The 13,729-nt window shown below is 41.9% G+C and overlaps 1 protein-coding gene across 4 annotated transcripts in view; it reads left to right on the forward strand.

Annotated features, from left to right (window-relative positions):
• The window catches only part of drosha (drosha ribonuclease III), a 136,954-nt gene that overhangs the window by 38,678 nt on the left and 84,547 nt on the right, over nucleotides 1-13,729 (forward strand). For all 4 annotated transcript variants that reach the window (XM_005730412.1, XM_005730411.1, XM_005730414.1 and 1 more), the window contains one exon: nucleotides 2,075-2,182. In XM_005730412.1, the coding sequence (XP_005730469.1) occupies nucleotides 2,075-2,182 (108 nt within the window). The remainder of the gene's footprint in view (nucleotides 1-2,074; nucleotides 2,183-13,729) is intronic.

The raw sequence follows: 13,729 nt of genomic DNA on the forward strand, positions 1-13,729 counted from the left end.
GCAAAGGTGAATTTCTGCAGTAGTTTACGTTGCACAATATATACAGCCTGATAAAATCTGTGGAAGCACTGTAAACCAGAGGCCTTTCACTCACATCACACATGGCTCAATGTGCATCAAAATAAATGAGCCTATCAACGAAAAGAAACAGGAAGCATAGGTGGTTAGACAGCGGTTAGCGCTGTCGCCTCACAGCAGTCCCGGTTTGCAGTGCTCTCCCTGTACATGCCAAGACATGCTGTTCAATTCATAATTCTCAATGTATTCTCTCTGCTTTCTGCCTCACTAGCCAAGTTGCTGTTAATTTAACAAAATTGTTATTTAATGATTAATTAAGTAGCTCTACCGGCTGTGATTCAGGAGGTAGAGGGGGTCATCTGCTAATCAGAAGACTAGTTGGTTACTCAGCTCCTCCAGACCACATGTTGAAGCGTCTTTGGGCAAGACGGTGAAACGCAAATTGGTCGTGATGCATCCGTCAGAGAAAAGCCAAAATGTGCTGGGTTTGAATTTAGCCCTTGAGTGGGTGCTCTGGCTTCCTCACACAGTCCAAAGAGATGCACGATAGGGTTGCTGACTCTGTGTTAGTCCCGTGATGGCGACTCTTCCAGGGTCTACCTAGGCTCATGCACTGTGAAGGCTGGGTTAGTCTCCACCCAACCAGCTCCAGCTCTACTGTCTTGCACTGTAGCTTCTGATGGTAGTCCTTCAGATCTGCAGTTCTCCACCCACCGTAGGTTCTGATTGGATTGCGCAAACAGCAGATCACAAAAGCGAGAGCTGTAGTCCAAGACGCTAAAGTAGAAACAAAAGCTGGAAAAGAGCATGTCTAGCATGGAGTTATCCTTTTGTAAATCGATAATAGGTGGTATAAATCTCTCCAACGCATAATTATATAATTTTTTTTATCGCTAAAATGAGGTGCCAAATATGCTTGGGTGGAAGTTAATAAACCTGACTGGCTTCCCAGAGTAAAGCCTTGGTGTGGAGTCGTGCTTGTAATATTTAAATCAAAGAAAAAGTGAATTCAGGCTGCTGGCCTGTTTGGAAGGTGTCCAAAATACCCAAACGTCACCCGTGACAGTAAATTAGGAATTTCTCACCTTTTTAATTAGTGGCGTATCAACTCTCTAACAAGCCCCCACCCTGCCTTTGTGAACACAGAGACATACTCAGTCACTCAGGCAGTTGTAAGAACAGGTCAGGAGCAGCAGACATGACCGGGCCCCGGCTTTGTTTAATTGGCTGCTTAACAAGGCCCGGGGACTGTGTCACCACGGCCCCTGTGATGGCCCCAGGGCTACGTGGCAGCACCGCTTGTAGCCGCCGGGCCTCGGGCTCACCCTCCCCAGTAGCACTAATTAAAACATGCACGGCTCCTTCCTCTCTCATGTGGTGGCACGGGGTTAATGTGTGTACACCAGCCTTTGTTACAGTTTCTCAGTCACTCCGAGGGGAAGACTTGATAAGCCTCGGCTAATGATTCCGCAGATTGGCTCTGCAGACTGCCGAGCTCAGTATCCGACCACCGACTGTTTCGCTTTAACTCCCACTTTTCTTGTCACATTCCCCTCACTCGCAGCTCATCCTCCAACCCCGCCCTGCCCTTGACTTTTCTTTTACTTTGTTGCACTCAAACTTTTTTCTTTTCATATGTGAGGGTCAGCGGGGGCTGTCAGCGTTTGTTCCAATGTAAGTGTGTCAACATGTCAGAATGGGCTTCGATTTTGACTGTCCTGTCCAAATGTGAATTTCCCCCATCTCTGTCATTCCTTCTCGCTCTACAGCAATTGGGTTTTTGATTATTTCATCTCTCTGTTGCAGAGCACCACTTAATAAATAATGACTGGCTGATTGATTTCTCCCTCCCCGTTCCCTCCATCAACCCTCTCCCATTCTTTCTCCCAATCTCTTCATCACACTTGCTCTCAAAACACGCTCCCTTCACTTTTCTTTCATATACGCCATGATCCTTGTTCTCTGCCTCTTCCTGTTACTTGAGATTTTCTATTTTTTTCTTCCTCTCCTGTCTTCCTTTCTTACCCTGCTTGTCAATTCTCTCTGTCCTCCACAGCACGCCATGATGCTCCCCGTTCTCACCCATCATATCCGCTACCACCAGTGTCTCATGCATCTGGATAAGCTCATCGCCTATGTCTTCAAGGAGCGCTGCCTCCTACAGGTAAGAATCTGTCATGACTGTTTGATGTGACTGTGAAGGCCTGTCCCAAGCTTACTTAAAGGCTGGCATAGATGATAACTAACAAGATGGATAACATTAGGCGAATCCGTGCAGTGCTTTCAGGCGGTGCACAGTCTACAGGTTAGATAGGCCGATAAAAAAGTAAACATTCTGTGCAGGAGCTTGTTATGCACAGAGATCCAGGGAGGCAGCGTTTCCCCTCATTACTGTGCCCGATCCACCTCTGCAGGGATAGTTCAGGTGGAAACAGGGGCTCAGGAGTCAGCTAAGGTAACACACACTCTGGCCTGAGTCATATCTCTGCAGTGAGCAGCCCAGGTCTGCTGTGAGTTGCAGTGACAGTAGTCAGGACAACGACAGCCTCCTCCGTAATGCCAGCTCTCCCCTGTCAGGTCCACAGCCTCAAGCTGTGTGCTCTCAGAGTGAGCTCCACGGCTGCCTCCAGCAATATTGAAGAGCTGTCATAACCTGATACATTAGAAATCAATGTGTTGTAGCCTATACATAGTTAAAAAGGGGAAGGATGCATTAAGATTCGCTCAGGGCTCTGTGTGTCTGTGTGCCAGACTGCTCAGTGGTCTGAGAGCATTTGTGTGTGGTTTTTGCACATATCGATCAATGATTGGCCTTTTTGTCGTTTGCATAATGACGACCTGTCATTACAAGCGCTAAAAAGGAAACACTGGCTTGCGAGGCCAGCCGGTAGCTGACAAGCTGCGGCCTCTTTCATCGTGAAGATGTCCATTTGAGCTTCAATGGTTGGTCTCTCTAGGGATATGTTAATTGATCTGTCCCTCCCCCTTTCTCCTTCAACTCCTTCATCTCCCGTAGAAGACGCACAGATGGAAAGAAAAACAATCATTTATACATAACAGCTCACAGGCAGCGCGCACTACAGGCTTCTGCAGCGCCTGTTGCCTGCCTGCATTGCAATTCTTGCCATTGAGGTGGTAATACAGCGGCATCGCTGTGTATCTGTGTGTGGACAAAGCCAGGGCTGTCAGCAGTTCGCCACTACTGGGACTGAAATGACCCAAGTAGGGAGCCATCATTGCTGGGCTTAAAACACTTTCCTCATCTACAGCACACACACAGCAGCGCCTAATGTCCCACAGCACTCACACACACTCTGCGCCCAGATAGATTCCGACAGAACGGCTGCAGGAGTGCAGCGGTGCCTGCTCAAACAGCCCCGCTCCGAGTCAGAGCGGGTTTCAGATCCGCCGTCACTTCTCATTTGCCTCCACTCGGATGGGATGATCACATTTAATGAGATAAATGTTTTCCTGTGACAGTCCGCTCATTTAACATGAGCGGAATCAGCTCCCACCCTTTGATTGCATTACAAATGAATTGTACTTTGATAGAAGGTTTGTGTGCTTTGAATATAATTTATCTTTAGTTGTGTCGAACGCATAGGTATAAAAGTTTTGGCACAGTGGCTACCATATTGTTTGTTTCAAGGAGAATGGAACAAACACCAACACACAAGGAAGCGAACTGGTTGCATTGCAAGTTGTAACCATGTGATGAGCAAAAGAGAAGATCTGGCTATGAAACTGCGCTCAGTCAGCATACCCTGGATAATCCTGTATTATCCAGGGTGGCCAGTTGTTTAAATATTATCATCAATATAACCTGAGACTAGTCACTGCGATCAAAAAACCATCAGCTAAGTTTTTACTGAGGTCACAGAGCAAAGGAGCCGAGTGCTGTTTTCTCATAAACTTCTATACAACCTGAGAAATTTTCATCCCTTGGTGGCCATGAAAAAAAAAAAAATGCAGGTTTAAGGCGTTTCTTCTGCATTGGCTTCACTTTTCAGACCCAGAAGCCACAGTCCATCCATCTTTAACACTGTCTGTGATTCAGCTGCAGTGGAGGGTGTACACACAGACTGCCAGAGCTTCTCCTCAGTACGACTAACAAATTGTTGTGGATTGTTTGGTCAGTCTTGCGTAATGCATGCCAAAGCACCAGCTTTGCTTGTTGCTTGTTTTGACCCTGCATTACAACAAGAGCAATGACAAACAAGTAATTTCTTACAGAAGCTGAGTTGTTCATTTATAAATATATGTGAAATATTTTACAAAATAAGTACTTTTACAAGTGATTTAGATCTTAAAATATATAGTAGCATTCACTAAACAAAAACAGCAGCTTATACATCTAAACGATTTAATTATTGTAGAAGGATTACAAAAAAATGTAAAATTGAATGTTGGATGAAGAGGTAGATACGGATACCTCTAGTGGCCTCGACCTCCCGGTCAGCTTCGAGCTGGTGGGTAACAGACGTAACAGCACTTTTGCAAATATGTGATGTCTTGATAAACCGAGCAGATATTTGAACTTTACACAGCTACATTCACACCTGAAAATATGTTAGAAGTTTATTTTGTGATGCAGAAAGAGTAATATTAAAACTAAGTAGCTGCTGCCATTGTTGGAAACTATAGTTGGCTGGGCCGTGCTATGAATTCTGGGATAGGTTGGTGTTACGTTCCCCTAAAAGGGGTCTAGGCGATGAGGGGGTGGGGGAGTAACAAAATGTGTCCGGGTCAGAAAAAAGAGACAAAATGGTTAAATTAAAGAATTTTATTAAAGTTTCTATTAATGTTCAACTAAAAGAGACGGACAAGCCGCTATCACCATTTAAGGAAACAAACAAAACTCAAGCGTTGGTCAGTAAAGTAAAGCATAAGTCAAAAAGAGAGGGCAGCTCACTAGCCGCAAACAGCAAAAACACATGGCACTCTGGCCCAGAGCTCACCTTTCCCTGGGCTTAAATACTTTTTATTACTGATGCGAGTCAGCTGTGTAAAAGAGAAAGGTGGCACCTCAGGCAGAAGAGATTGTAGGACACGCCCACACAAGCACCTTCAGGAGGAGGCCCTGATAGGGCCGTAACAGTTGGGCCACGAAGGATACACCGACTCGGCCTTCAAATGCGACCTGCGAAGATCTCGCAAAAGTTCATCTTTATTTTTTTTTCCTCCAATGTCCCTTGCAGGGCTCCGTAGTTAGATGCCCTAAAAAAGATACTGAAAAAAACAACTAAAACAGAATAAGAAACACGTTTTAATAGATTTATTAATGTTAAAGTTTATCAGACCATCCTAATCTGCCTGCACTTTAGCCCCTCAGCTCTCCTCCTGAGGCCCTATAACCATCAGATTTGGCTAATTTGCTCAGGATTTCACTCTGTATTTGCTCAGATTGGTTCTCCACACTCTAAGCACTCTGTTCAGTTCAGCTACGGTTCCCCCACTGCCCTGACAGCCTGCAACCCGCCCGGTACGCCACACTTTTCCCTCCTCTGACCCAGGCCAACATCCCATCAGCCCTGCAGTTATTAATCATCTTTTACCTAACTACAGTGCCCTATGTATTTATTTATCAATCACAGCTATCTAGCTGTGTCTCACGTTACAGCAGGCGTCATATTAAAATTTGTGTTGCTAAGCAATACCACATCTGTTGTTTTACATCATTTTCTGTGACGTCAAAATGACGTCCTCAGTGATTCTAGGTATAAGTAATCATGAATTCTTTATCTTTTTATCCCCCACATCACATATTATCTTTCTAAAAACTTAAATTAAACCACCTACTTTAGGAAAAGTTGTGAAATATGAGATGTGGTTACATGATTTTTAAAAAAGCCAAGGGATCAAAATGACCCCCTCAGCGGTTCTACCGTGAACTGACGCTACCACACATTGGAGGTGATAATTTAAAAGCATCTGTTCATCCTCACCTGTTTCTTCATGTAGAGGTGCAAGGTGTCCTTCACCTGACTGCTTCATTTGGGTCTATCAGCTTGGTTTGTGGCATAAAACAAAAATAATCTCAAACTGGCGAGTTTGTTCTTTTCGCACCAAGAAAAGTGTGCGCATGACGTGGTTGCACTGCATATGGATCAACAAATGTATCGCCACTTCCTGGTTTTTGGGCTGACAGTGATTATTGTTATTGTTATTATTATTATTATTATTAATATAGTTATTTTTGTTTTATCTGCATTTCATCTCATTAATTTTACATATTTGTTTCACTCCTTAAGTCCTTGAGCCAGCCTGACATGTAGAATTATACCAACTTAACACACTTTATTAGGCTCATTTCTATGCACAGCACCAGCATGGGAAGAAAACCCTGGAATAATACTATAAATATTAATTACATTTCACACTTCAAATCCGAAACAAAAACAGAAGTGCTTCATGAAAATGCTTTTCAGGATCTTTAAATATAGACTACACTGACTCACAGGTCATCATATATACTTGCCTACAGTCTTTAAATCCTCATGTTGAAGGCTATAGTGAGTATTTCTCCAATGAGGAGCCAGACTTCAGTGGTCTGTCTGGGTTTGGAGCAGTTGAATATGTATTTGTGAATGGCTTTTCTTGTTCCATCTATGTAGAGTAATGAGCTGTACTCCTGTTAAAGGAATGAGAATTTATTTCCCTTTTTTCATAAGAGATGAAAGCGGCTTATCATCTGAGAAGAGCTGGGTGCAATCGATGCTTGTTTTCAGCTCATTCTCTATAATGTTTAATGAACGCTTATCTGTAAATCCAAATTGTAAGGAGAATAAATGTTGGTGTACATTCACCATAGTAAACTCAGTCGGCGAAGCCATGAAACATCTTTTGATTCTCTGTGCAGCAACATACCTGCTTATGCAGTAGAGAAAGGCAATGTGATCCTGGCATGAGGCAACTGACAAAAACCCAGCCTGAGAGCGGGAGCCTCTGCACTCTGCACTTCCCTCCCGCCCGACTGCAGTGGAGCCTGGGCCCTTTGAAGCTCCTCTTCTGAGAGCCTCCCCGTTAAACATTTAACATTTAAAACTTAGGAGGGGCGGGGCAGGGTTGGAGAGACATGTGTTCATGGTCGCCACATGCTCCCGCATCCCCACATCCAACAGACCCTCATAATCCCACCCAGCCCCCTGTTGCTTCATCCTCGTTCCTCGCTTTTGACCCATGCTGACAGAATGAGAGGCATCACAGAGCATCTCAATAATTTAACTGTACAAGTCCACAGCCCTGGCTCTGATATAGCATGCTTTTGTTTGTGTGCCCCTGTGAATACGACTGTGACTCTGTGTACTGGGGTATTTTATTTGTTTTCATGGCGACACATTACCATCCATGTGATTGAGGTGTCCATTTGATTCAGTTGGGGAATACCGTTTCACATGCTTTGAATGTTTTATTTTGTTTCAGGTTGAATACCTGAGTTTTTCATTTTATAAAATAAAATATTGCTAGTGCTATGTACTGTATGCTGGATATTAGAATGATACAGTATTTATTTATTGCCAGGACATTTGTGGTTGCTGTACACATGAACTACAATATGGAACTAACTGTTAACAGTAGCTAAAATGTAGCGTGAATTGGACCCATGTGTACAAGACCTTTCCGAATTCTGACAATCCAATATGGCCGCCAGGTTGGGTGTTTGGAGCCAGATGTTTTTTAATATTGGAATTAAAGGGGTTGATTGCTGTTATTGGCTAAGGCTTGAGAATAGGTGTAGTCAGCTTGACATCACCCATTTCTTTGTGAAGTACTGTTGTGAAGGTAAAAATTTAGCATTTTTGTTGCTTTTGGAGCCCAATGTGTGATCATTTTAGAAAGTCCCGAGTGCTTACATTTTCAGCTAACTAGCTAGCAGATTTGGTTAGCTCAGTGCAATCAAAGTTATAAAATACATACTAGAATTTCACACACTACAAAACATTGTAGTCTTGAGTGCTTAAAAAAAAAGCAGCTGGACTTCTATCAGGTTGTAAAGATGTTTCACCTCTCATCCAAGACGTCTTCATTTCAAATTGGTGAAAAGGTACGGGTATTTAATCCCTACTGGGGGTTGGCCCATTTGAAGGTAATCCTGATGGTCGTTGACCCACAATTAATCAGGCGAGTCATTGCAGTCAAAAGCCAAGGTGTGACATAAAGGAATGGGTCGTTAACATACCTGGACCTAAAGTGTGAAACCTCTGTAAGATATTGCCCCAACCCATCGCTGTGAGAGCTATTCAGGTCACATGATTGTGGGTTTCTCATGGTTGAAATGCCCGAAAAAGAATCTCAAGACTGCATAAATATTTTTAGGTTTTTCAGAAACCTTAACAAATCCATTTTTAGGGATATTTTATTTTTATTTTGTTTTAAAGAATTAATTTAAAGAAATGTTTTAGACAGACTATACCAAAGTTTGGCAAACTAAATCTTTACTCAGACAATCCATATATATGTATGTAGGTAGGTATGTAGGTATATATAACCAACAGGCTAGTAAAATACTAGATTTTCACTCACCAGAACCAAAGCACACACTACTCAAATGCTTTGTGTCAAATAGCAAACCATAAAATTAGTCAAATAACTTTAAAAATGCTTGGAAATGGATCAAAATCACCCACACATGGAAGAGGTCCATTTTAATTACTCAGAGCAGTGGAAGAGGCCTAAGAGATATCTTTCAGCTCCATTTGTCAAGACACCTGTCAATCAATGTGACCACGCCCTTAACTCAGTTCTCTAGGTCAATGGGTTATTTAAAATACATCCCACTCAGACTTGTTGTGTAAGAAAATATCTGTTTTGTTTTGTTCTGTTTTTAAAAAAAAAAAAAAAACTGGCTGTAAATGTGTTTATTTGTGCTGTGAAGCTGGGTACGTTCAGACACCGTGAGTCGATTGCGATTGACTCACTTTGAGGGAAAAACTATAGCCAGTTTGCTTCATTTTTCTTTCGCTTAATCTGAACCAGTACCTAAGGCTATAGTTTTATATTTCTAGTTTATTGTCTGATTTGACTGATTGATACAACTACCACAACACGAGACAGATATATTGTACGAATGATTCATCTTGAAGACTACTGCGCCTGCCTGATGTTTACATTCTTCGATTCACTGTGATGGAGAGCACCGCTTGCAGTGCAAAGGTGGTTTGCAATGGATATAGTTTGCATTATGTATTAGTGAAGAGACTGAAAGAACTGTTAACTCTTAAACTTGCCTAATATTGTCCACTCCCCTCTCATAAAGTTGTCTGAGAAAATACAAGGAGCCCAAGTGGATCTCTTACAGTTCTTGCAGTCTCCATGTGGTGTGCCCCGCTGTGGTTCATCAGAACTGCTTGTTGGAAGGCTCGCTCTGGAAACCTCCTTCTCCCACACATGCCCGGGGTTAAATTGGAGAAGGGTTGTATCGAACCATTTCTGTACCTTTCTAACAATCCATCCGATATTCACTCCCACTCCATTCTGTGATTGGCCAGCTGTATGGAGGCGAGGAAGATGCCAGCATTGGAGTTCTCACTCAGCAGGATGAAAACGGGGGTAACACCAACAACCAGATTGGAATTAATTGAATCAAACACATTAGTTACTTAACAAACAGATTTAAATACAACACCAATTGAAGGCTAAGTCCTCAAAGAGCCGCAGGGTCTGTGGGAGCTTCCAAATCAAAGAAATCAATAAAACCTAAGCTGTTTCAACATGCGTCTATGTCTTTGTAATCCCTTGCAAAAATAACGAATCAAACATAACTCTGTTCAAGCCTGATCCTACATTTTTAGAAATTAATGAGCTTCTACTTAGTGAGCGAACTTGTTCAGAGACACAATCTTTATAGATTAAACCCTCATGGCATGTTGGTAAAAGACTGTATCAGTATTGTGATGCAGTGCAGTTAGTCAAGTCTAATTTACAACGAGCCCAGAATGCTTCAGTCACATTGTTGAGTGGGACAAAAATCACACGACTCTGCATGGCTTTGCACCTGCATAAGTGATAGATATGCTGCATCCATATTCTCCTTCATGATCCTTAAGGGCTGCGTCTCTTTCTCTCCCACCACAATCGAAGCTTGTACAAAAAGGGGCGGTCCAACTTTCCTTTCTGCCGCCATTGCACCATAACTCCGAAATAACCTTCCTGGCGATCTCAGACATGGGTCAAGTGTGACTGTTTTTAAGTGTTAGTGAAGGCACACCTTTTCCATGAAGCATTCAGCAGCCGCTGATGGGGAAACACTGGATGGAGAATGGTTTGATGTGATTGTGTGTAGCAGGAGGGAAAACTATGAAACGCGTGTTCCTCTCGCTTCTTGATATTTCCATAACAAATGTGCCTATTTTATAATATTCATCTGTGCCTCCTAAAAGATTATTTCCACACAAGAGTTAACCTGTTCTCACCAATATTTCCATAGGAAATGAATGAAAGGCGATTCGCTAAGTGTTTCATTATGTGAAGGACGTGATAACGAGCGTGGTTATATTCTCAAAGAACTGAAAGCCAAGCTGTCATCATGTGGCTAAACGGCCATCATTCAGAACAGATCTCCAATATTCTCTTTTGTTCTTCACAAATATCCAAAGCATACAACCAAAGCTGTTGCCTCGTTATGGCTGTCAAATCTTTAAAACGCCACAAACTGGATTATGTATTAAGGATTTCTGATGGACAGAATCTCTTTGCTCAAGCTTTGACTTGTGTTGTGAACATCCATCAACGTAATGGTAACCCCTTTTTTTTTCGCTGTTTTTTTCTTTAACCTTTAAAGCCTGGTTTTTATCCATGCACTATTTTAAATAAAGCTGTACAGAGTAATTACATCATTGTGTTTGCCAAGCAGGCAGATCGGCCCATCGGTTTTCCCTGCACGCGGGTGCACGAGCAGCACCCTTTCCAGTCAGGTCCTCTGCTCTCAGCTGAGCGATGATGTTTATTTCCGTTTAGCCAAAGGCGGTCGAGCAGCAGCCGAGGCAGCAATCGCTAAATCCGAATCACTCCAATACTTAACGGAGTCATTATCTTGACAGGAACAGTTGCAGACGTCAATCCTGTCCACAGAATCACTGCTGTTGGTTGTTGTTCTTAGCAGTGAGGGATCTGCAGTGTTTACTCGTGTATTTTGTTTCATACTTTTTTTCTTTAGAGGGCCCAGCACCGTAGTTCAGGCTGTGTAGTAGGCAGTCATTGACTGGTGTTTGACATCACACAATGGGGGAGGTGAGATTGGATGTAGACGTGGTGGGTTGTTTTTACTTATATTTTTATTTTTTTCTCATCAAAGTGTCAACGCGGTGCTGAGAATTGCTTGATTTCTGTTTGTGTCATGTCAAATAACTGACTTTTTTTCTTTACCCACCTCCCTCAGAATGCTGTTACTCTTAACCAGGGAAGAAAAAAATAACAGATGCTGTTGAATTTGTCGTTTCTGTGTTCAGGGCTACAAAGCTGAAGGCCTCTTGAGCAACTATAAATATTGAAACCTCTCTGTTAACGTTTTACATATATATCTCATTGGAGCTTGAAATTGATTTGAAGTTGGCTGAAAGGAGACAAGCATTTTGAAAAGCAAGCCCAGGGGAAAGAGTAGTTGGAGTCTTTTTATTTTTTCTGGGCTGAGATTAACATTCTCCTAATGTAAGATTGATAAAGGCTTGACATATCCTACTGAGCCCTATCTTTTCCCTTTTTCTTCCCTCAGCGAGTTTGAGATGTTCAGCTGCGGCAGTCTTTCTAGGCACAGCGGTTTTTGTCCTTTTTTCAAACAAAGCTGAATGTCGACTAATGCGTTTCCTTCAGGGTTGCTTTACTTTAAATTCCCACTTTTGGCTCTCTTTACAGGTTTGAAAGTTTTAGTCATTAATTTTCATGCAAACAACTTTCTCTGTGAGAAAGAAGAGGAATCCTTTTTCTCTCTTAGCAGCTCACCTAAGTAGAGCTACCTCCCCTCTTTCTCCTCCATCCAGCATTATTAGGCTGCTTTTCTGGTGTTACAGTTGGTAATTAGTCAATTAGTCAGTCTAAGTCCAGGATGGTAAATGGAAATCAGACTCTGTGGAGATTTTACACCAGGCCTCGGGAGGTTTTGGTCATGTTGTTGATGTCTAAATGCTGTCAGTTTGGCTTTTGTTGCTCACTGTGCGCTGCACTTGCCCTTTGTAAAAGCGTATTTGTGGTATTGCGTTGTTGTCTGCAAAGAATTTATAAATACTAAAGAGAGAGTCTAGAATAAATGGAGTCCTGTGGAGCTCTAGCCCAGAAATGTTGAACCATCTTCCTCAATTTTCATTATGTTTTTTAACAGAAATGGTCCAGATACAGTTCAATGTTTTATTATTTTGAGAACTCTTGATTGCAGTACAATAGTTTTCACAGCAACCCGGGCCACTTTATGGTGTGCACCGTTTGGATTTCATGCATTTGCAGCCATCCAGTAGAGGTGATAGATGGCCAAAACCAGCTGCTTCTTTTCTGGGGAAGACAAATTCCCCTGGATTTTAGCTGTCATAAAGAATCTGCCAAATCAAGCATGTGGAGCTGTGGCGGCACCTTGTGAATAAGGAAGAAACCAAAAGTAGCTTTATTGAAATTGTTCGTTTTATGTTGTATATAAATTGATTTTTTTATTTATTTATTTATTTTTGTGGAAACAATTATTTATTTTATTTAGAACTAACTTGATTCATTGTCTTCTAAATAAATGTGAGCCCTTTGGGATACAGTAGGATTTTATCCATATTTCCAATGAACTGGAAACATCATTCTACTTTAGTAGAAGCCTAAAACAGGAATGCCAATTGATCTCATCTATGACTTTGATGCCTGTCTTTTTAAATCTGTGGTTACAAACAAAGTGGAAAAGACACATAAGACAGTAAAAAGCAAAGAAGGACACAAGAAGCACTTACGAATGCCAAAGGACAGCTTTTGTTAGTGTTTGTACATTGTAGCTCTTGAATACTACTTCTTTCTTTCTCCTGAGCAGGCAGAGTGTATATAAAATAAATTGAGGTCTTAACAGTAGAAATTTGACAACTTTAGAGAACTTCTTACATGGGCTGTTCAACAATGCAAGCCACACTATTTACCAGCTCAAATATAATGCTCCAAACTGCATACAAATGGTATAGTTCATTAACTTGGGATAACTGAGTTGAGGCCTAGCAGACAGTTGCTGGCTGCATCTGCCAAGGTCAGTCCATCTGGGAGTCAAATTGGCCATTTCCCTAACCTTTAAGTCCTCCTAAAATCCAAATGGATGAGTTAAAAAAAACAACAAAAAACAAAACTTGACCTATTTGTGAAGTTTGTGAAACTGACTGGACTTCTTTGAGCTTTGTTCAAGACTTCTCACCTACTTCATAAACCAGGGGTAGGCAACCTTTCTGATGATGAGTGCCATCTAAAATTTCCTCAGAAGTCAATGTGCCATATGATTGCATTAGCAATAAATGTAATAACGCTCTATATGAACAGTTACACACTATATAGAACAACTTTATAGAATTACAGTGGCTTGCAAAAGTATTCGCCCCCCTTGAACTTTTCCACATTTTGTCACATTACAGCCACAAACATGAATCAATGTTATTGGAATTCCACGTGAAAGACCAACACAAAGTGGTGTACACGTGAGTGGAACGGAAATCATACATGATTCCAAACATTTTTCACAAATAAATAACTGCAAAGTGGGGTGTGC

This window comes from Pundamilia nyererei, unplaced genomic scaffold (assembly GCF_000239375.1).
Source record: "Pundamilia nyererei isolate P.nyererei 1_Seehausen unplaced genomic scaffold, PunNye1.0 scaffold00037, whole genome shotgun sequence".
NCBI lineage: Eukaryota > Metazoa > Chordata > Actinopteri > Cichliformes > Cichlidae > Pundamilia > Pundamilia nyererei.